Source organism: Marmota marmota, unplaced genomic scaffold (genome assembly GCF_001458135.2).
Source record: "Marmota marmota marmota unplaced genomic scaffold, marMar, whole genome shotgun sequence".
Taxonomy (NCBI): domain Eukaryota; kingdom Metazoa; phylum Chordata; class Mammalia; order Rodentia; family Sciuridae; genus Marmota; species Marmota marmota.
This window is the reverse complement of record NW_026000174.1, coordinates 55,222,395-55,246,011: the sequence shown is the minus strand read 5'-3', so window position 1 is coordinate 55,246,011 and position 23,617 is coordinate 55,222,395. Positions and strand designations below refer to the sequence as shown.

General features: G+C 39.3%; 1 protein-coding gene across 9 annotated transcripts in view; it reads left to right on the top strand.

Annotated features, from left to right (window-relative positions):
• Positions 1–23,617, top strand: part of Ambra1 (autophagy and beclin 1 regulator 1) — a 182,180-nt gene that overhangs the window by 57,261 nt on the left and 101,302 nt on the right. For 4 of the 9 annotated variants that reach the window (XM_015477836.2, XM_015477841.2, XM_048788699.1 and 1 more), the window contains 2 exons: positions 8,704–8,790; positions 13,132–13,308. The exons of 2 other annotated variants lie outside the window; for them this stretch is intronic. In XM_015477836.2, the coding sequence (XP_015333322.1) occupies positions 8,704–8,790; positions 13,132–13,308 (264 nt within the window). The remainder of the gene's footprint in view (positions 1–8,703; positions 8,791–13,131; positions 13,309–23,617) is intronic. 3 more of the 9 variants (XM_015477842.2, XM_015477839.2, XM_015477840.2) reach the window with 2 other exon arrangements.

Genomic DNA, 23,617 nt, shown 5'->3' with positions numbered 1-23,617 from the left:
ATGTATGCATGGCTCAGGTTTGGATTGCAATAGCCTCTGGGTTTTATCCCCCTTAAAGTCTTCCCCCCCCCCCCGAAAAAAAAAAGTTCACTGAGAAGTCATGGTTATGGAATTCTGTAAGTTTCTCCTTGATTTTTTTTTTTTTTTAATCAGTCGATTAGGATGCACTGCCTCTTAATTAAGGTTTGAACCTATATATACCAGCTCTTGCTTGTGGAACATGTGTGCATACGAGTATCAGAGCTAGCTGTGGAACTTTTTATTCATAGACCTGCTCTTACTCATCTTCTAGTGAAAAGCCTCTGATCTAAATTCTTGATTTGAAAACAAGTCAGGTCTGTGAATAGACTTTCCAAGCCTGCTGGCAAAAATGGATTTGAATGTAGACATCCTTGTAGATCATTTTGGGCCTTTGAGTTATATGTAGACAAAAGTGAATTTTTTTAAATAAAGTTTCATAACCATATTGTAATATGTTGAGAGTGTGTAAGAGCTAATTGTAATGCTGAGCAATTATTTTGATGAATGTATGAAAAATAACCACTCACCAAACAGCAGAGGGTCATTTGTTCCCAGAGGAGCATGGCTGACTTTTCAAGCAAGACTTTTATATAGCTGGATACATGATTGTGCACCATATATAATTTCTGTTGCCAGCCTCTTCCCTTTTGGTGTCTATGTGATTATGTTGTGTTCTGATGTTTTACCATCTATTGCTCACTGCTCAGAGGCATTGTGAAGTACTTTAATGTTTGGTATAGACATTTTTGAGGTTTTCTGTTAGAAGGCATTGTTTTGAGCCTTATGAATTGTTTATGCTTGATGATAGTAAAATCAAGCTGAGCTATACCATAGGCAGTATGAGCCCTTTCTGTACTATGTCTGTTTTTTTCCTTGAGGTTAGTCTTTTAGCAATGCCGCCTTGCCTTGGTCCACCCCACAGCAGGAGCAGGAATTGTCTGCCAGGCTCTGCTGGCAACTGCACCACGTGCTATAAGTGCATTCCTAGATCTAGGGGGCCCTGCAGTTATCAGATGAGTGCCTATCATTGGATAACTTAAACGATAATTGCTAGTGTGTGAAATGGGGAGGCTTGGAAGCCTCTGCTTTAAAGCAGAGATGTCAATTCAGAAATCATAACAGAGGTGTCGTTTCAGAACACACAATTATTTTTTACAAAGAATAAGGGCTTGTCATCTCCCAGCCTAAGCATGCGCCTAAGGCACAGATTTGGGCTTGCAGAGCAAGATTCAGAAATGAAAGCAGTAGTGCAACTGAGTTTCTTTGACCTCCTGCCTTTTCATTCCCCCTTTCATTGCCCTCTTTCCTCTCTAAGGTCTCTTTTGGCAATATACAGTCTAGGAGCATCGGTGATAGTTTCCTAGGCAAATAGCCAGCCTCTGACTGTGTGATTTAATGAGTCTCCCAGGGATCAGGCAGCATTGCATTTATCAGGACAACTGTGTCAGCACTTTAACCTGAGTGGCTTAAGTGACCAGAATGATGAAGAGTGATGTAAGCAGTTTTTGAAAATTTTGTTCCTATAGAAATTTTGGTGTGAGTTTTTTGACACCTGGCAACCTTGTCTGAGAGTCACCAGGTCACTGAGGGACAAAGAGATAAATTGTCTTACTACTTCTTCCTATTCTAGTTAGGGCTGCTGATTGATTCACTTCAATATTTGTTGGTCTCTGTTACATGTGAGTTAGGATGTGAGTTTTGGTGGGGATAAAAAGATGTCTTGGAAGCAGTACTTGCTTTCATTCATGTAGCTTATAGTCCAGTAGCAGAGACTATATATATTTCTAAGTGACTGCAAAATAAGGTGGCTTGGGAGAAGGTCTCTTAAGAAAGGTACAAAATGCTATGGGGTATCAAGGAGGAGGGTGAATTTCTGGTTGTAGGAGTAAGGCATTTAAACTTTGAAAGATTTTTACAGGCATTGATGAGGGAGAAGAACTTTCCAGGAAGAAGAAACAGTCAAGATAAGTACAGGATCAGGATAGTAAGGGTTTGTATAATTCAGCTAGAGCAATGTTTTTCAAAGTGTAGTCTGGGATCCCCAAAGTCAAGCTATTTTTATAATTATGCAAAAATGTTCTTTGTGTTTTTCACTGTCATCCTTTCATAGGTATGCAGTGAGGTTACATGATGTGTAATGATGTCATTCTAATGGCTAATTGAACGCAGGCTTGTGTATTAATTCCTCAGTTCTGCTGGGTACAGTAGTACATGCCAATAATCCCAGCTCTTTGGGAGTTAAGAGAATCGTAAGTTCAAGACTAGCCTGGGCAATTTAGTGAGACCGTGTCCAAAATAAAATTTAAAAGGTCTGGGGATGTAGCCCAGTGGTATAGACCTCCCCTGGGTTAATTCCCTAGTACTGCAAAACACAACAAAACAAAAAACATAGAAAAAGAAAGAAAAACACTGGGCTAGAGCATATAGTATATCCAAAAGGAATGAGAAGTTCTGCTGCAAAGCTTTGGATGCCAGGCTGAGGAATTTGTATTTTATTTCCTGGGGAGAAGGGAGCTGTTAGTTTGGGTTTGGCTCTGCTGAATTGAAATAGCAGATGCCACCCTGACTTTGAAACCAGGCAAGGAAATAACTCCTTAAGCATGGGGCACCAGTGGCATCTTAGCTTCTGGTAGCAGGCTTTCCCTAACTGAAGAGGCCACAATTCTGGCGATTGATTGTTTCCAATGTCTGGAGAAAGTCTGAACATGTTTGTTTGCTTTAGAATATTGATTTCCTCTGAGATCTGACAACCAGCTAAAAGAATGACTTCAGGGTATAATTGTTTAACAGGGAGGAGTTGTCACTGACTTGTTCATTCTGTCTAGACCAGTTCCCAGACTTTCTGCTTCTCGAACTGATGTCTATTGAATCTGAAAGGAAACCTTTAAAAAAAAAAAAGATGGTTCATCTCATCTACCCTGATCACTTTTTCTGTTCAAGAGTTTTCTTCTGCTATTTTTATTGTCTTCCTAGACATCAGTAGTCATCAAAAGATAGAGCTGATATAAATAACGCCTTTCCAAATATTTAAAATATTAATTGAAGGAAACAGATAGTCATGTTCATTTACAGTGTTAGGACTTCTACAGCTTGAATTGTGTGCCTCTTGAGGGCTTCAGCAGGGCTTAATATCCTTCTTCTCTCCCTCTCTCCCTCCCTTTTTTCCTTACTTCCTCCTTGTTTCTCTCTCTCCTTCCTCTTTTTCTTTCTGTTTCTTGTGCTAGGGATGGCCTCTCTCATGCTAGGCGAGCATTCTACCACTTAGCTAACACTCCTAGCCCAATCATTTTTTAAAAAGTTTTAATTTGTTTTAATTAGTTATATATGACCATAGAATGCATTTATGTACTTTTGATATATCATACATTCCAGTAATAATTTTTGATAACATTCACTAATGCACAAAACTTTAATTTATAGTTTTATTGTTATTGTTGTTCTGTTTCTTAATAATTGTACCTTGTTTTTCAAGGAATTTTACATAAGCAAATACTTTAGAGCAGAAGTGGGCATACATTTTCTGTAAAGGGCTAACTGGCTTTGTCTCTTAACTTTGCTTTGCTAGCTCCAAAGCAGCCAAGGGAAATACGTAAATGAATGGATGTGACTGTGTTCAGACAAATTTATTTACAAAAAAAGCTGTCTCACACAGGGTTATAGTTTACCAAACTGATTATAGAGCATTAGAGAAAATTGCTATTTGAAGGACTGTTTATTTATTTTTTGTTTGTTTGTTTTAGTTGGTTATGCATGATAGTAGAATGCATTTTGACACATCATACATAAATGGAGTATAACGTCTCATTCTTCTGGTAGTACATGATGTGAAGGAATCTTTTTTAGAAGTGAGTAATTGTGAAAATGAATGACTACCTCTTTGACTTCAGTATTTCACTTTTATATTTTTTGTACATTGGATGCTTTTATTTTCTTATTTTGATGTAATTTCAGACTTGCAGAAAAATTGCAAAGACTTCAGTCATCCCTGTACCTCTCCCCACCCCCCAACAAAAACATATAAATGACCCACAGATGAACCAGGCACTTGAGGGAGAAAAGAAAGGAGTTTTAAAGGGTTTTTGTTTTGTTCTGAAGGCCTCAGTGACAGCCCACCTCCGCTTTTTTGGTGGTAGTGGGGGACTGAACTCAAGGACATTTTACCACTTAACTATATCCCCTGCCCTTTTTATTTTGGGACAGAGTCTTCTTAAATTACTAAGGCTCTCCTCAAACTTGAGATCCTCCTGTCTTAGCCTCATGAGTTGCTGGTACCATCGTGCCCCAATTCAGTGACCTTTTTTTGTACCAGGGATTGAACCCAAGGGCACCTACTACTGAGCCACATATCCAGCCCTTTTTTATTTTTTTATTTAGAGAAAGGGTCTCACTGAGTTGCTTAGGGCCTCACTAAGTTGCTGAGGCTGGCTTTGAACTCACGATTCTCCTGCCTCAGCCTCCCATGCTGCTGAGATTACAGGCGTGTGCCACCACACTCCATTGACTCTTTAAAATATTTCTAGCCTGGTGCTATGGTGCATTCCTGTAATCCCAATGGCTATGGAGGCTGAGATAGGAGGATCGAGATTCAAAAGCGAGGCGCTAAGCAACCAAGTGAGACCCTGTCTCTAAAGAAAATACAAAATAGGGCTAGGGATGTGGCTCAGTGTTCAAGTGCCCCTGAGTTCAGTTCCCTGTACCCCACCCCAAATATTTTTAAACTGAGGTTGTAGGTCAGAATGAAATAGCTGCTTCAAGCCTTAACAACCCTAACTGACCCCTCCCTCATTCCTTCCTGATTTTGCATTATCAAATTGCATGATATTAAGTCAGATTTGTGGGGGCCAGAGCAGAAGGTACACAGCTACTATCCCATTCCATTTTCTCATGCCATTTCCAGTTGATGGCTCTTTAAAAGAAGCTAACAATATGAGAGATCTTTCTTTGAGATTTCTAGGAGTGGTGGTGGTACCTATCTAGTAGCTCTGTTTCTTTATTCCAAACTGATTGGAGAGCTCTATTTTTACTTGGGGAGAATTTATGTTTTATCACTGATTTGTATATGTATGGAAGTACTATTCATTCTTATTTGCTCTCTGGATTTTGAGTATTAGCAGCTAAAATGTCACGTGTGTGTGTATGTACATATACACACACATACACATATATACATAATACTTTTTTTTTTTTTTTGCTGGTCCTTCTATGTTGTCTGGGTAGCAGTTAGTGCCAGAAGATTCTGTAGTAAGTAGGCACAAGGGATGTATGTTCCAAAAGAATCTCATCAGAGACTCCACAGGGACAAAGCTTAACATTTTGATTCTACTCTGATTTAAAGAAGTCTTCCTAATTAAGATAGGAAGAGTGGGAAGAGGGACTGTAGGATTCTCAAGTAGAATCATTAAAATCAAAATTTTTAATCAAATTTTCTTTGCTTTTTTTTCTTCCAGTTCAGGAATCTCCTTTATATCATCCCTGATATGTTATCTTTTTTCTTTGAGTACTGTTGTTGCCTTGACACAGTAGGGGGCAATATTTGCCTCATAACTTACCAGGTTAATTTTCCAGGCCTAACTACTAGATATATTTTGGTCACACTGGAGGATGCTCCTCACCAAAGCTCTTCTGCTTTTCTAAGTGGCTGTTTCAAGGATGGTACAACAGGGCTGGGAGGGACTCAGGACTAACTCCAAAGCATTTAAGAGTGGAACAATTGTCTCGGTTTTCTAGGGCAGGCAGCTGCTCCCGGATCTTGCTTTCATTCTTTGACTCATTCTTTGATCCTAAAGAACTAGTTTTAGTTAATATAATACTACTATTATAAGGTAACATTTTGATCAATAAGTACTAAGTTACAGTTAAGATAGAAACAGGATGTTTTGATGTGCTATTGCACAGTAGAGTGACTATAGGTAAAAATAATGTTCTATACATTTCAAAAATTAGAAGAAAGATTTTGACAGTTTTCATCATAAAGAATGAAGAATATTTGAAGAAATAGATGTTTAACCTGACTTACACATTATATACTGTGTCCATGTATTAAAGCATTACCTAGTACCCTACTAATACCTACAATTTTATGTTTTATGTATCACTTAAAAAATAAGCCTTTGGAAGGAGGAACTTAAATGTCCTAGGTTGATACTCTTCTCAAAATTTTGCTTTTCTTTTTTTCTCCAATCTATGCACCTCTCACTTACCTACTGCACACAAGCATTTTTGTATTTCAAAAACTCAAAGACAAGGGGTTGGGGTTGTGGCTCAGTGGTAGAGTGCTTGCCTAGCATGTGTGAGACACTGGGTTTGATTTTCAGCACCACATATATGTAAATAAAATAAAGGTCCATCAACAACTAAAAAAAAAAAGTGTGTGTGTGTGTGTGTGTGTGCGCGCGCGAAAAAAAAAAAAAAAACTTTGGATATGCCAATTTTTATGTGTCCCGATTGGAAAAAATATTTTGACACCTTAGAACGCAGAGGAAAAAAAGTGTTTTGGAATTGATGAAGAGCACACCATTTCTGTGAACATTGTGATATCACTGAGGATTTGGGTGTTCAACCAGAGAGTTGTATTTTATTGCTTTCCTCTTTTTCTCACTGGTTGTATTGTGTTTTCCACATTCAGTGGCGTTAAATTGTGGGCATATAGTCCTTTTCTAGATAAAAAACATCTTTGACAGGTGGTTTTCAGGAGCAGAAATGGTTGTAAGCCAGGTTGATGGGGCCTTGCTTTTATCTTTTCCCCGGGCTGTTATGGGAAATGTTGCAGTAGGCCAGTTGCTGGAGTAAAGTGACTGCACATGACTATACCTAAAGCCAGCTGGTTTTAATAACACTGAATTGAATTAAATCAATTGGAAAAGATTGGTAGCTGCTGTCCTTATCCTGCAGATCTGCTTTAAAGAAGAATCTGGCAGGGAACTGTAGACTCTGGGAGTCTCAAGCAAAATACTGCTGGAGAGGAACAATATGCACTTACTTCTGAGACTACTTTTTGTTTTTTTTTCTTCTTTTTGTGTAGTGGTACTTGAGATTTAGCCCAGGGGTGCTGTACCACTGAGTTGTATCTCCCAACCTTAAAGTTGGGATCTTCCTGCGTTAGCCTTCCAAGTCTTTTGGGTGTCATCACCTGACTGGCCGGCAACTAAAAGACCACCCAAACACAGAAATACCTTTTTCCAGGGCCAGGGACAGCTCTAAGACCTCAGGTGTCAACTCCCACGCTGGAGGGCAAGGGAGACAAGAGGCAAGAGAGCGAGCACACTCAACCCTAGTATTTATTAGGGGAAGACATTCGATAGAATATTCCATCCAAACAAAGCAAGAGAATGTGTTACAACAAACAGGGAGGTGTAGCCCAGTCCTGTTGGGTGACGCCCAATCCCAGAGCTGCAGTTCCTTGCTGAGGGAAGTTAAGGCCCACTTACTTCGCATTGCATGTGCCAGTTCCACACCCTCATTACTCAAGGCTAAGGGGGTGTGCTCTGCTCCTGTTCAAGGCGCCCGACAATTGCACCACTGAGCTCAGCTCTGAGACCACTTTTCTTAAGAATGTCTTCTATGTCAGGAGCTTTACTGGATGCCAAGGCTTATATGAATTAAGAAGTAGTGTGGCAGCTATGGTAGACCAAGGAGCCCCTGGGCCATATTAACTGGCTCTTATTGTATGAAGAGAAATAAAAAGTATATGTTCTTAATAATCAGAAGATTTCATGTAAAAGTCCAAAGTTTTGGCTTTACTCAAAGAATGGGAAGAGCCAGCAATACTGAGCGCACGTTGTAACTTGTTTGCTGGTGTTGAGTGATGGGATACATACCTTCCTGTTTACCAGTATCCCTTGCTCATGAGGAATGCATACAATAGGCACTTGTGTCCCTTACATACTTGTTTCCCGGGTGGGCCCTGGAAGGTCCTGCAGTACAGCATAGAGACTTGAAGTATTTTGGATTTAATATAGGCCTTCACTGGAGTTCTGATACTGTCTCTTAACAGCTGTGTGCCACAGGGCGACATACTTTAACTTCTAGGCCCAGTGTTCTCATGTATTTAGTAATATCTGTCTCTGGGTCTCTAACTAAATATATGTGAAGTTCTTAGTATACCACTTGGTACTCAAAAAGTGCTCCATAAAGTGTGTATCACACATGGTCAGTTGTACTTTTGGTTAGGCTAGATCATATAAGGTCTTTGTTAGTTGTTAAGGGAATCCTACGAATACTCTTACTCACAAAAAGAATATGGGCAGAGCAGAATGAGAAGAAGATAAGGGAATGTGGATTATAATGGTACAAAGGAACTGAACGCCAAGAAAAATGTTGGCACTATGTAGTAATCTCCAAGTGCACCTAATTTTTCCCTCCTGTGTTGATCCCAGCCTTCTGTTTGTCTATTGGTGGTACTGCAAATAGAAATATGATCATGTTTCTGAGGCACTTGTTCATTACTCACTGAAGAACAATATTCAGCATAATACAGTGGCTGCATCCAGTGTGGGAGCGCTATAGCTCTTTTTTTATTTATGTTTCTACATACTTAGCTTGTTGGAAGTGTGTGCTCCCAGATAACAGGTGTTAGCAGGCAACAATGGGGGAAGTTATATATCTCTCCCCCATTTTCCCTAATGAATGACCTCTGAGTTGGTAATTGACAGGGATTATTGCCATTTTTTTAATCTCTGCTAGGAGGCTGCTGGAGTCTTCCCTCATTTCATTATCCCGTTATGATGGAGCAGGATCCAGAGAGCACCCAATTTACCCAGACCCAGCGAGGTAAGGCCAAAGTGAGAAATGGCACTAGGTGGGGGGGAGGGGCGGCCCTTGGGGTTGCCAAGCTGTTGGAAGCCCCGTCCTTGTGCCTCTCTGGTCCTGGTGCTCTTTTATTCTTCAGTTAAAGTTTTTGAGACAGGTGGTTCAGGTGATTGGGAAGTGTTGCAGGTAAGTGAATAGCACCTCTGGAGACTGAGCTCTTGTCCTTTGTGGCTCACTTCTGTCATTGGGGGCACTAGAAAAGAGACCTGTGAAGGCCACAGGCCATCAGAGGATATTCTTTCCTGCTGGCCCACGAAGCTGTTGCATGTCAGATGGACAACCAAAAGAGAAAGAGGAGTTTATTACAATAATAGGGAAAATACTTACCAGTTAAACAAAAACCCTATTTGCTATAATTAGAATATCAAAGAGCAGAAGCCATGTTTCTTTAGTTACTGAATATTTGGAGACTAACTGAAGAAGAGATAAAGGAAGAGATAAAATGAATGAAACAAGTGCTTGGTTTATATTTTTTAGAAGATGTTTGAAAAATTCTTAAGGAGAAGAAAAATTTAGATTAGCTCAGGGCCCATTTTTGTGAACCAAGAATGAAACATTGAACTCTTTTATAATGTTTATTTGTAGAGAGCAGTGCCTTGGGGTGCTCATAGCAGAATGTACTGATTCTTTTAATCATCTAAAAAGGGGTAACCTGCACATTATTGGAGCAGAGTACATTGTGAGGCTTTGCCAAAAGAAAAGCATAACTTATAATGTTTATAATGGTGGGGTTGGCAAATTAGCAATATAGGTCAAATAAAGGTAAATTAGTTTTGCTCAAAATTAAGACTTTTAAGTCCACTTGGAAGCATTGTTAGACCAAGTTGATTTCAGGGATACTAAATGATTTTGTCATTGGGGCAGTTATGTCGTGACAACTGCACATTCTTTTTGAGATACCAGTGAAAGGGTTCTCTGTTATCCTCTTACTTTTGTTTCCACACCCCAGAAATGGCAAATCTTAAGAATCAGGGAACATAGGAATGGATGACTTTTAAAACAGGTAGGCAGAGCTGGGCATGGTGGTGCACACATTTAATCCCAGCTATTTGGGAGGTTGAGGGAAGAGAGGGTCACAAGTTTAGGCCAGTCTCAGTAACTTAGCAAGAGCATGTCTCAAAATTAATAAATTAAAAAAAGGATCAGGGTTGTAGCTCTGTAGTAGAGCACTTCTGGGTTCCATCCCCAGTACTGGAAAACAACAAAAAATAGATTAGACTTAGAAGATGACTGAAGCCAGGAAGTTTATGTTAGCCTCTAATTATGTTTGCAAGTTATAGTTATAAGCTCTTGACAAAGGAAGGAAATTTTATTTATTTATTTTTTTTGTGAATCAAATACTTTGAAACAGAGGTGGACACCTTCTTGCTGTACAGCAGTTTCTTTGAGGACAGCAGTGGAAGTCTTATCCCTAGAAATTTTAGCCTGGCAGAATTTGACTGTAGTTCTTAAAGACTGTTATTTGTCCTCCTTTCATGTGATCTGTTATTTATTTCTACTCTGATTTCTGAATTACCAACAGTGTCATACTTTGTAGTGTTGTAGTTTTACTTTTTCTTTTTGAACACAAAATAGATTTTTTTTTTTTGAGGGAAAATTGTTTTTTCTTGGAAGAAAACTTGAGGATTTATTTAAACTCTTAAAATTTCACTTGGAGCACTTTAGGGTTGTTTGATGGTTTTCCAGCTCTTCCATAAGAGGATGCTTGTCATTACCTCATCACCTGTTGTTTAATTTCTTTTTCTTCTTAGGCTACACCCTATATTCTGTGTATAGGTCAAAGCCTTTGTGAGATATCTCCTTAGCATGAAACTCAACTTCCCTTTGTATAATAAAAGAACAAAGGTCAGGATGTCAGGAATCAGTTTTCCTTCCTTTCCTTTCTTACCATTGATATATAACTCATAGTTTTAGGGAACTTCTGTCCTAGAGTGGAATTAAACAACTAGGATTACCTAGTGCTGAATGATTGTGTCCCCACATAATAGAGCAGTCCTTATTTATTATTATCACTATCAGTATTCTTTTTACCATCATCACCAATTATTTGGTAAATATAAGAACAACTCAAGAGAATTGACTTCTGTCTGTTGAAATTTTCATGTTCCGTGATTCATCCTTGTGAAATGGATGGGATGAGGGACCCAATGGATGATAAATTCCATCAGTTGAGGCTTTTAGGGAATAATTCTTGTGCTCTGGTTATCTTGGCCAAAGCATTTGTGCATCTCATGCCTACTTATTATTCAAACATAAATTGTATTCAGTGTTGCTCAGTGTAGCCTGTTATTCTGTATCATACATTTTTCAGTTCCAGAAATTGTGAGCCACCTCCTTGGGAATTCCATTTGATGGTTGGCCAGAAGGACACTACCTCTGATGACAGGCATTTCAGAGACAGCTTCAGTTCCTATAGCAGCTGACTGCAGGATCTCCTTTGGCCTGGGCTGGTAGACTTATTGAGGACAAAGTCTCAAGAGTACTAAAAAGTCAGGCTGTAGGATGTTTGCAATTTTTTTTTTTTGTACCTGGGATTGAACCCAGGGGCGCTTAACCACTGAGCCACATCCCCAGTCCCCTTTTTTGTATTTTATTTAGAGATAGGATCTCACTAAATTGTTGAGGCTGGCTTTGAACTTGGGATTCTCTTATCTCAGCCTCCCGAGCTGCTGGGATTACAGGGGTGTAGCACTGCACCCAGCCTGTTTTGTTTTGTTTTTGATATGGGGGAATCTCACTCTAAATTGCCTAGGCTGGCCTCTAATTTACAATGTTCCTGCCTCAGCCTCCTGAGTAGCTGGGATTATAGGTACAAACTACTGTACCTGGTAACAAAGTTTTTTTGTATCATTTGGAAACAACTTTTTATTTCCTATCAAATTCCCATTTAAAGAAACAAAAAATGGAAAAACAGACACTTTGTTTTCCTTTTATATTGAAACATTATATAAGTATATGAAATGTAAAAGTCCCCAAGAATCCTCATGTTTCTTTTTAGTTTTTTTTCCTAATTGGAAAAATATATATTTTTGTATACATATTAGTAAATACATATCATTCTTCAGACTTCTTCCCTACTTAAAATTTTATTTTACATATCTTTCCTTGTGAGCATATAACATGCTTATTTATAGCTCTATAGTATTTCTTTTTGTGGATATAATTTATTTATTTTGTTGTTGGGTATTTGGATTATTTCCTGTTTTTTTTTTTTTCTTTTCTTTTTACTAAGGATGACAATGTTTCAAATGAATTTCCTGGTGTGTATCTTATGTTTTTCTGTAGGATAATATTTCTAGTGGCATTATTGAGTAATAGTGTGTGCCTCAGGTTTTAAGTCTTGATATTGCTTAGCAATCCACTTAATAATATCATATAAAACATTTTAGTTATTGTTCCTCATAGTCTTAGTTCATAGCCTCAAATTATATAACAATGTTGTAAAAGATGTAGGAAAGGAGGGAATGCAATGTGGGGAATTGTATGGTACACTAGAAATTGTCAGGGAGTATCAAGATCTTATTTAAGCCTTGGTTTGAAGAATGTAAGTCTGATTATTTATTGGAATAGCCCTAGTGTGGGTAGTGTGGGAGATGCTGCAGTAGCCTCTAATGTGCTGATTTGTAAGAACAGAAAAATTTCTCTTTTGTTCTCCCAAGTATATATTACTCCCAGCCCCTGTCTTGAATATTTTCTCCAGGTTACAAATATCTATGATTAATGTGTAAGGAAATGATAAGAGGTGCAGAGAGATCATTTTAAGGAGCTAGGTCAAATCTGGCGCTCTGTGTGTTTGTTGGAGAAGAACAAAGTCCTAGTGAAATAATGCCCATGAATGCCTTTTTTAAGCGTCTAAGGGTTACCATCTCCTGACCTATTTTCTCATCTATTAAATGAAAGAGAAGATGATTGCTAAGATATCTTTCATTTCTTACATTTTGCATATGGGTAGTGATCAAGGAAAAGCTGTGAATCTATTTAAGGGCACTCTGAGAAGCTAAGACAGGTCCCTTGAGAAGTTTAAAAGAAAGGCCCATTATTAATCCTCTTGGGAATGGGCAGCTTTGATTAGAATATGACTGATTAAACTGCCTATTGGCCTTATCTCAGAACAGAAATACTGCGATAGTCTGATAAACATTGTACAGAACAAACCTCCTAGTGAGTTAAATGCCCTTTATTTTTGATGTATCTGGAGTTTGCCTCAGCAGGGAGATACCATGGGAGAGCTGAATTTACTGTCTCTCACAGTATTCCCCACATTAGTGCTAGTTTGTGTTTGTCCATCTCTGTCTCACTCAGATTATCTCCTGCTGCATACTACGCCCAGAGGATGATCCAGTATCTCTCACGGAGAGACAGTATTCGCCAGCGCTCTATGCGCTACCAACAGAACCGTCTCCGTTCTTCCACCTCCTCTTCCTCAGACAACCAGGGTCCATCAGTAGAGGGAACCGACTTGGAATTTGAGGATTTTGAGTAAGTACATACTCAGCTTGATTTCTTCTCCTCCTCCCAAGCTGTGAGTGCTTCCAAGTTGGCCACTGTCTGACCAACAGTGGTGAACATTTTGCTTCCAACCCTTAAGTTATTATTTATGAGTAATAGGTTGGGGTAAAGGACAGAGGGCTCAGATGCCCCAAAGCACTCCCACCTCTGACAGTTTGCTGATTCACTGGAGCCTGTGGGAAGAGATTGGGCCTCAGGCCAGACTGGGAAAGGATGGCTGGGGTTTGCCAGGCAACTTGTGTATTTCCCTTTTGCATGAACAGTGGAAATGCTTTTCCCTCTGTCCACTTAGGGGCAAGTTTGGATGCATATGCCGGCAGTGAAGTGAACAAAACTCCATTCCCTTAGCCAGGCAGACACCTGTAGTGACATATGTTCTCCATAGATATTTTCAGCACCAGGGTCCATTCAGAAAAGCTGTTTAAACATACATGCCAAGGGGGTGGGGTATAATGCCTGCTTAGCACATATGAGGCCCTGGTGATCCTCAACACAGCAAACAACAATGGAAACTACACTAAATCAAAACAAACAAACAAATCCCCCAAAACCATTTATGCTAGGCTACTGGCACTTAGTGCTGCTGAAAATGTCTTTCTGCTGATAATCCTGTGGATCCTGGGAGTCAGTGCTGTGGATCGTCTAGCCCCCTTTCCATGCATGCTTGGAAAGCTATGTTATCTCTTAGCAGTATTGAAATGTGGGGCTCATACCTTTGAGCTGTATCCTGCCTCGTGACTTGTCCTTCACAATGGAGTTCTGGGTTAGTTTAAAATGTTCTGTTCTCATCTTACCTTCCCTTTCTTCTGCTACCACCTCCTCCCTCTCCCTTTCCTTCCCCCTCGATTTTACTGTGTCAGACTGCCTCCTTCCTGAGCTCCCCCAGCCCACCTGTGCTCTCACCTCCCCCCTGGCTTCAGCACGACCTGATTTCACATTCTCTTCACCTTTCATGCACTGGCTCACCATTGTTTTTTCCCTAGAGATCTTGTATCGTTCTCTGGTTTATAACAATGGGCTAATTTCTCTGATGCCCCTCTGAAAGTCCCTCCCCTGCCTGTTTGCCTTTCTTCTGGGGGCTGATGCACACTTTAATCTTGTTTTTAATAGCAGCTGTGGATTAGTCACCTCAACATTAGTAGTCCAGGTCTTCTAGTAAAAGGTATTGCTGGCTGGTTGATACTGTTGTACTGTCTGACCATTCTTTTTCTATCTCCTTCCCTATTGAAAACTTGCTTCTCTTCTCTTAATTTCTAGTGCTGAGGAGGGAGAGAGTGAGAAATTAAGGAATGTACTAGCCTATTTTAATTTTTATACCCTAGTTATCTTCCTTAGCTTTGGTAACTGGTTTAGAGGATTATACAGTCACAATTCATAGTTCTTTCAGGTACAGAGAAGCAGGTAAGATACATACAGTTTCGGGGCTGGGAATGTGGCTCAAGCGGTAGCGCGCTCGCCTGGCATGCGTGCGGCCCGGGTTCGATCCTCAGCACCACATACAAACAAAGATGTTGTGTCCACCAAAAACTAAAAAAAAAATTAAAAAAAAAAAAAAGATACATACAGTTTTGAATCCTCCTAACACATGGGACACCATTAAGAGTCACTATTCTTTTGTTGGGTTCCTCACCTACATGTCATATTATGCCCATGATTGACTTCTCTATTCTTCTTTCATTTGCTAAGTCATAGATTGTTTTGGCATTGTTGAGCTCTTCCCATCAAAGTGCAGTGAGTTCTCAGAAAACTAAGGGAGCCATTTCTCAGATCCTATCTTTGGTTTCCTTCCATCATCTACTGAATGAAAAGTGTCAGCTATAATATTGTTTTATTTTATTTTTTTTAAGAGAGAGAGAGAGAATTTTAATGTTTATTTTTTAGTTTTTGGCAGACACAACATCTTTGTTTGTATGTGGTACTGAGGATCGAACCCGGGCTGCACGCACGCCAGGCAAGCGCGCTACCGCTTGAGCCACATCCCCAGCCCAATATAATATTGTTTTATATGTATACTAATTGATAACTTATAAAATAGTTGTATCATATATCCTAATGTATCCATTTAATATAATTATATATCTATATCTAGATAAAGATACAGAGTTGAAAACCTTGTTTAGCTGGGCAAGGTAGCTTGTGCCTATAATCTCAACTACTTAGGAGGCAGAGGCAGAAGGATCACAAATTCAAGGCAAATATTTGGCAACTTATTAAGATCCTGTTTCAGATTAAAAATAAAACGGGGTGGGTATGTATCCCTGGGTTAAATCACCCACAACCACCAAATCAAAAAACAAACAAAACATCACACACATACACACCTTGTTCAATCCTTACAGTAACCAAATGAGCTAGTTATTTACTCTATTGTACTTTTCTAAATGAGGATACTGAGACTTGACCAAATCAGATGTTTCAGATGAGAAAGAACAGAAACAAGCATATTTAATATCCTATACTTTGATTGTCCTGCAGATCTAAAATCTTTTAAAAATTATATACTATCATATTTGAGCTTATTCATAAGCTTGCTGTAGAATAAGGCCATTAAGATTTATCTGTAGGGAAAATAGCCTTGGAGATTGGTCAGCATTAGGTTAAAATTTCTATTATGGTTTGGGTTAATGACCATCTTCCCAGGCAGGTGTCTTCTGCCATTCATCTCTGTCTGTGGTGAAGATTGAGATGGCAGGATCCTGTGTTTATCAGAATGCACAAACAGCATTCAGAAACCTGCTGCCAGCAAGTCTCTCCTGAAGCCCTCAGCAGTTGTCTTTACATAAAGATATTCATAAGAGACGAAAGGTGTGGCTGCCTGTGATATTGTTGTTTGCCTGTTTGTGATGTTGTCTGCCTAGACCTAGACCACAAACCCAGACCACTACTAAAATGTCAATGGCACATAAACATAAGGAAAACTTCTGTTTTAATTTTCATTATCCTTTGGAAAGAGAATAGGGTAGATAACTCTTATAAATCCCAGGTTAAGTGCTGTTTTCCAAGTAGATGGTAAGCCTGCAAAAGAGGTGGTATGTGTGCCTTTATGACTATTGTTCCAGTTAGCATTGTACCTTTCTTTTTTATCTGTAATTCTGAATCTAATTATAGTCCCAGAATCATCCCAGCTCATATCCTTGCCCTTCCTACCTCTTTCTAGAGCTATCTTACCTTCTAAGGCAAAGGGTACCCTAAGCAAAGTCCTTGCTAATGATAGCCAGTACTAGAGATGCTTCAGATAAGATCAACCACAGTTATTTTCACCATACATACCAGGCACTGGGTAATTATATCCAGCTTCTTTTTTTTTTATATTTTAATATTTATTTTTTAGTTTTTGGCGGACACAACATCTTTGTATGTGGTGCTGAGGATCGAACCCAGGCCGCATACATGCCAGGCGAGGGTGCTACCGCTTGAGCCACATCCCCAACCTATATCCAGCTTCTTTAAAATTGTGGCTAGCACAGAAGAGAACAAACCCTTCATTCCCAGTTGTGACACTGGAATATACTTTGGACTTTGGCCTAGGAAAAACATCTCATGAGAATCCTAGTCTTTTGGCTCTAAGATGAAGTCTCTTTAGGTTAATTTAATTTATTTTCTTCACTTTATAAATTTATCTCGTTTCATGTGGGTCTGCTTTACCTAGAAATCCATATATTCATCAAATACACAATGATGTATAGTGTTGAGTATGCAGTTTCTCTGGGTGCCAGAGATGAATTCTGGTCTCTTCATTTGGCATAATATGTTCTGGCAGTAATACGAATGTACAGAGGAACCTCCTATATTGGGAGCGTCTTTCTCGTTCTTTTTGTTTTTGGGGTGGGGTCTCGCACTGTTGCTAAGGCTGTTCTGAAATTCATTGGCTTGTCAACAGTCACACCAACATGAATGTGCCTGATCTTGTCTGGAACTCATGGCTCAAGTGATCTACCCACCTCAGCCTCCTGATAGCTTGCACTACAGGTTTGTGCCACATTGCCTAGCTGACCCTCGCTAGACATGTTCTTGCAAGGAAGTCCTTAACAGGTCTGCTTGGTACATGATGTCACTGAGGGGAGCTCTGAAGACTGTCAGCTTTGATATCTGATTGTATGTGGCATAGGGGAAGTTGCTTCTTTTAATTTATTAATATTTTTCATCTTCCTTTTGGTATAACTGAAATTTAGTTCAGCCATGGCAAAGAAAATATGTTAGAAACCAGATAACACTCCTCTTATAATCAGGCGATAATCCTGATGGCTATGTGAGACTCATATATTTACTTCATGTTCTTCTGGCTAGAAATTCAGCAGAGCGAACCCACATGTCTTTCTTAGTACTTGCTCATACCCTCTGTTCTGAGCCTGGGATTTCCAGGACTTCTGTAGGAGTCAGTGACTAGTCTTTAATAAATACATAACTTATAGCCATGAAATGGAAGGGTAACTTTTGGCATCTGATCTTCAGGGATTTCATTTATTTCATTTTGAAATAGTGTTGTTTTTGTCTCTTCCTTTGACTTGTAAACTATAGACTCTGAAATTAGAAGTTTAAGAGAAACTCAACACTGTAAAATTATTATTCTCTTTGTAGACTTGAACTACTTGCTCTTTGTAGACTGGAACTACAATCAGCCAGAGATCTACCAATTATTTACATTTGTTGAGTGGTGGTTTTAATACTTTGTTTTTGTTGTTGTTGTAACTGTGCTGAGATGCAACCCAGGGCTTCTCAACATGCTCCACCACTGAGCTTCACCCCCAGTTCTTTTCAATTTTTATTTTGAGACAGGGTCTTGCTGAGTTGCCTAGGCTGGCCTGTGATTCTCCAGCCTCAACCTCCCGAGTAGCTGGGATTATAGATGTGTGCCACCACACCCAGCTTCAGAATACTTCATAAAAAATTCTTTTTAGTTATACATAACAGTAGAGTATATTTTGACATATTTATTCAAACATGGAGTACATCTTATCTAACTAGGAACCCAGTCTTGTGGTTGTACTCAAATTATTCTTTTTTTAAAAAAATATTTTTAGTTATAGATGGATACAATACCTTTATTTTATTTATTTATTTTTAATGTGGTGCTGAGGATCAAACCCAGTGCCTCACACATGCTAGTCAAGCTGTCTACCATTGAGCCACAACTCCTGCCCAGAATTAATTTTTGTTTGTGTGTGTGTGTGGTGCTGGGGATTGAACCCAGGGCCTTGTGCATATGAGGCAAGCACTCTACCAGCTGAACTGTATCCTCAGCCCCAGAATTAATTTTTTAAAAAATATTTATGTAAGGGCTGGGGATATGGCTCAAGCGGTAGCGCGCTCGCCTGGCATGCGTGCGGCCCGGGTTCGATCCTCAGCACCACATACAAACAAAGATGTTGTGTCTGCCGAAAACTAAAAAATAAATATTAAAAAACCCTGAAAAAAAAAGATTAAAAAAAAAAATTTATGTAATATATTTATTTTTATGTGGTTCTGAGGATCTAACCCAGGGCTAGCACGTACAAGGCAAGCACTCTACCACTGAGCCACAACCCCAGCGAATTAATTCTTAATGTGAGATGAGATTAAAAGAAAAATCTTTTCCTATTTACTAGAGATTTTAAATAATTTCACTTAAGTTTTACAGTGGTTGATTAATTTTTGTAAAGAGGCTTATTAAATAGAAAGGTGTAAGTCTTAAAATAGACCCTTTCTGTACCTGTACTTAGGAGAAGGGCAACTAGATGTATAGTGTAACAGAATGGAGTGAGTGTTTTGGAAATTTTTTGATGGTATGGCTAGAGTAAAGGCTAAGATCTTCCCAGGAGGCGAGCCCTGAGAGTTGACATGGCAAAGATCTTAACAAGTCTGATGTAACTTGCAAAGAAGGTGAACTTTATCCTGTAGGATACAGGGAGTTATTGAAGTGTTTAAATTGTGAAATAACATGGTCATAAATATCTGAAAAGATAGACTGTAATAAATTACCACTGAAACACTGGATATCTTTGTATGAGGAGGAGAGAATTTGGAGAAATGTGAGAAGGCTTCATGGATTTGAACTGGACATTGAAGACTATAGGACTTTGGAAGATGGAGGCATGAGGAGAATAGTTGTAGGCAAAGAGTTTCTAGATAAAGGGAGCAACTCAAGAAAAAGCCCAGAGACTGGAGTTTTATAGGATTTATTCAGGGACCCTAAATAAATCTGTGACTAGAACTGGGAATATTGGTGAGAGATCAGAGGGCACGAAATGCCTGGGTGGGAGGTTTGGTCTTTCTGTTTACTGCATGGAGTAGGGTAGGGGAGGCCATTATAATTTAGGCACTGACTCTGATAGCTCTGGTTTAGATGGCCTATTGAGGCAAGTGTAGTGATGCAGGAAAGCCAGAAAGAGAGCAAGTGCCATAGGACATTTGAGGGTTGAATTTTAAGTATTGGGTCCAAGAGTCCTTGTGTTTTCTCTGAGTGGAGCCTGTTTGTGGATGTTCTGAGAGCTCAGCCATCTCACTTCCTACTTCTCCAAATGAAATTCTACCCAAATCCTTTTTCACTCTTACTGGAGCCAGTTTTGAACTAAGTTTGTAAATTCACTGACTCCCAGAGCAGCAGATTGGATGTAAGATCTGCTGGCCTTATTGTCTGGGTTCTAGTCTTGGCTGAGCCTGTATCTCCTCACTGGATTTTGAGCAAGTCTCTTTCCCACACAGGCCTCATTGTCTGGTCTGTTAAATCTGTTAAATGAGATGAAATATCGTCTAGGTTTCTGTCGGTCCAGAGATTCTTGGATCTTTGTTGGTGTTAACTACTATTTTCCCTTATACTCAGAAAGATGGATAAAAATGGAAAGACTCAGGAAAGTGAGATATTCTAAGGATTAGGAAATAGGCTATTAATCCTTTTCATGCCTCAGTGTCTATAAAATATGTACCCAGGCCAGTGCAGTGGTGCACTCCTATCAATCCTGGCAAGGTTTGGAATGCTGAGGCAGGAGGATCACAAATTGAGGCTATCCTCAAAATAAAAAATAAAAAGGACTAAGGATAGCTCAATGACAAAGAGCCCCTAGGTTTAATCTCTAGTACCCCCCCCCCAAAAAAAGTACCTAATTGAATGTTATTATAGGATTTTGACCTATTGATTAGAAATGTATAATATTACTTAACAGCTTTAAATTGGTACTCTTTCTGAACAAATAAAATATATATAAATATTTGTTTGTGGGAAACAAATAGAAAAAGAGAAACAAATAGAAAAAGAGGAGCAGAAGAAAGTGGAATACGTCTGGGTTGTTCCCAGGCTTAAAATGGGAAAACACAGAAAGAAAGAATTAAACAGCCAGGAGGTGTGGGAAAGAATACATAACCACTTAGATTTATATGTTTTTTATCATAAAATGCATAATATGAATATGAATTAGCATAACATAGGCGATGAAATTAAAAGGTAGAAAGAATGAGGGAGGAGAGGAATTTGTAAGTGATAATTATCTCTTATATTACTATTCCTTGGAGGAAAATGAAGACTCCACAGTTCCAGGTCTGTTGTTAAGTATCCTCTGTGAATAATTTCCACTGGGAATCTGCCTTTCTCCCAGAAATCAAAGCTCTTGCTTAAGTGTACAGTCCTTGGACAGACTTGGGCTGGGGCCTCACTTTCTTACAGCACCAAATAAGGAAGGGACTTGACCGAGATCACTGAGATCATTGTGTGCCCTCTAGGTGCAGGAATACTGCCTAGATATTGAGTAGATACAGAGAAGCAGAGGGAAAACAAATGCTCTTAAAATGCTCTACTTTTCAGCAACATCAACTGTGTGCTGTCAAGAAGAGAATGGCCTTTTGAGCTTCTTGGCGGAAGAGATTCATTTATAAAAGCTCAAGTCAGAGCTATTTGTCACCGAGGAGCAATGACAACTTGACTGTCTGGTCAGGACTCAGACAGTAGTCTGTAGGTGTATTTTTCATTCCTTTAAATTAACAGCCTCTCTCTGAGGCAATTAATCCTGGTCATTTAGCAAAGAGGTGCTGTTGTGTTTCTCCCTTGTTCTGAAGATGCTTCTTCTTTTATTCATCACTTGTCTTGGAAACTTGATTGTTTGAAGTGTGTTTTTTCCTTGTAAAATCATTTACAAAAAGATTTTAGTTTTTTTCTCCTCTCTTTCCCAAATACCCCTCTGAGATTAATCAGAGATGTACAGAGTTCAACAACTGGGAAAGCCATTAATAACCCAGCCAGCTTCTATCCTGCTGACTTTAAGGCAGTTTCTGGCTGTTAAAATTGATGCGGATGGATTTCTCTGGTGTTTCCCTGAAAGTATTCCTCTTGTGTTGGACGAGCTTTGCACAATCTGTTCTTCACTTTTTAAAGCCCCCCACTTTCCCACATAAAAAGGGGTATTGGCTATATTGTTGGAGCCCAGTATTTGGGACTTCTACTATTTCTAAGATAAACTCTCTCAGGGTTTACCTTTCCCTCATTCCTCATCTGGCAAACACCTTCCCGTCTATTCACATTCAGTCTCTACCTGATTTATTTTGTGTCATTCTGCCTGTGGAGCCTTGCCTTATGTTGACCTTGTATCAGCACTGAAGTGCATGGCAGACTCTTAGTTTTCTGACTACATCATTATTTTAAGAACTTTTAATTCATTTGGTCTTTTCTTGAGACTCTTAAACATTATCCTTCTCCTCTCTCTTTAGCTCTCTTCCCAAATCTCCTGTTTGTTGAAATTTGTTTCCCAGTCTTCTTATCTTTGATTCTTCTTTTTCTTGTAGACAGTTAGAATCTGAAGAGTCTTTAGTTATCTTTTCACTTCTAGGTTATTGGGAGCCATACCTTTAGCCTGGGATTTTCAAGCCCTACTTTTTATTTCTTGTTTTCTTTCTGCCTTGTCCTTTGGTTGAGCATTCTGACCTTTGCCACCGTACCCTATTGTTTATAAGGTTTTCCCGGGCAGGGAGTGAGGGAGCTGTTTGATGCGCTGTTTTCTCCAGAAGCTGTTTCCTTCTGCCCCAGGCAGCATCTCATTTGTGTGTTTGCAGCATTTCCTATCTTCCTAATAAGTCTGGTTCCTGTAATGTCATTTCTCCTTCTTTGCTAGAGTCTTAACACTTTAATTTCAAGACTTCTGTATATTACTTCGATGCCACTTAACCCTTACTTTCCTATCCTTAGCCAAGATGTTAAGCTGTGTACCAGCAAAGGCACTGCTACTCAGTGTTTTGTACTTTTTAAAAAAATTATTTTTAAAGATTTCTTGCAGTGCTGACGATGAAACCCAGGGCCTCACATATGCTGAGCAAGTGCTCCAGCACTGAGCTACATCTTTAGCCTCTACTATGTTATATTGTTTTTTCATCTGAGAATTTGGTTGCATTGGAGCCAGAGCTAGCTGATCTTTCTTTCTTTTGTATTATATCCTCTGGTAATTATGAACACTTTAAAGTCATTACCTCTAGACAGATTTCAGTCTCCTTTCTCTCTCTCTCTCTCTTTTTTTTTTTTTTTTATGAGAGAGAGAGAGAGATTGAGATTTTTTAATATTTATATTTTAGTTCTCGGCGGACACAACATCTTTGTTTGTATGTAGTGCTGAGGATCGAACCCGGGCCGCACGCATGCCAGGCAAGTGCGCTACCGCTTGAGCCACATCCCCAGTCCAGTCTCCTTTCTCTTTTGTCCAATTTTAATTTTTTATTGTGGTAAAATAAATATAATACAAATATTATTTTAATCCTCTCTGCTTTTTTTAAAAAAAAATGGACAAAGAAGCCAGCACAGTGGAATACCCCAGTAAGCCCAGTGATTTGGGAGACTGAGGCAGGAGGAATACAAGTTTCAGGCCAGCCTGGGCAACTTAGAGCTTGTCTCAAAAAAAAAAGGGGGGGGGGAGTTGGGGATGTAGTTCAGTGGAAGAGTTCACCTGGTTCAATCTAGTATTGCATCTCCCCTGCTACCTCCCCACCGCCAATAAATGGAGGAAGGAAATGAATCAGAAAGAAGTTGACTATTTTTAGGTTTTAATAACAACAAAAAGAGATTTGTGATGCACGTTACAGGTGTTTACATTTTCTCCTAGTCCTGGTGTTTGTACATTGTTTTAAGTTGTCTTCCTGAGTCCTCTCACCAAGCTCTTTGGATGCAGGAAACTCATCAGCCCTGTCCTACACACTGCATCTCCTTCCTTGTTTGCCTTTCATGTCTGCTAATACCAGATAGAGTGTTCTTTCTTGCCCAGAAGGAGTTAGAACTTGGACTTGCAAGAGCAAATTGTCAGCTCCTTAATGTGATTCTGGAGGCCAGCTC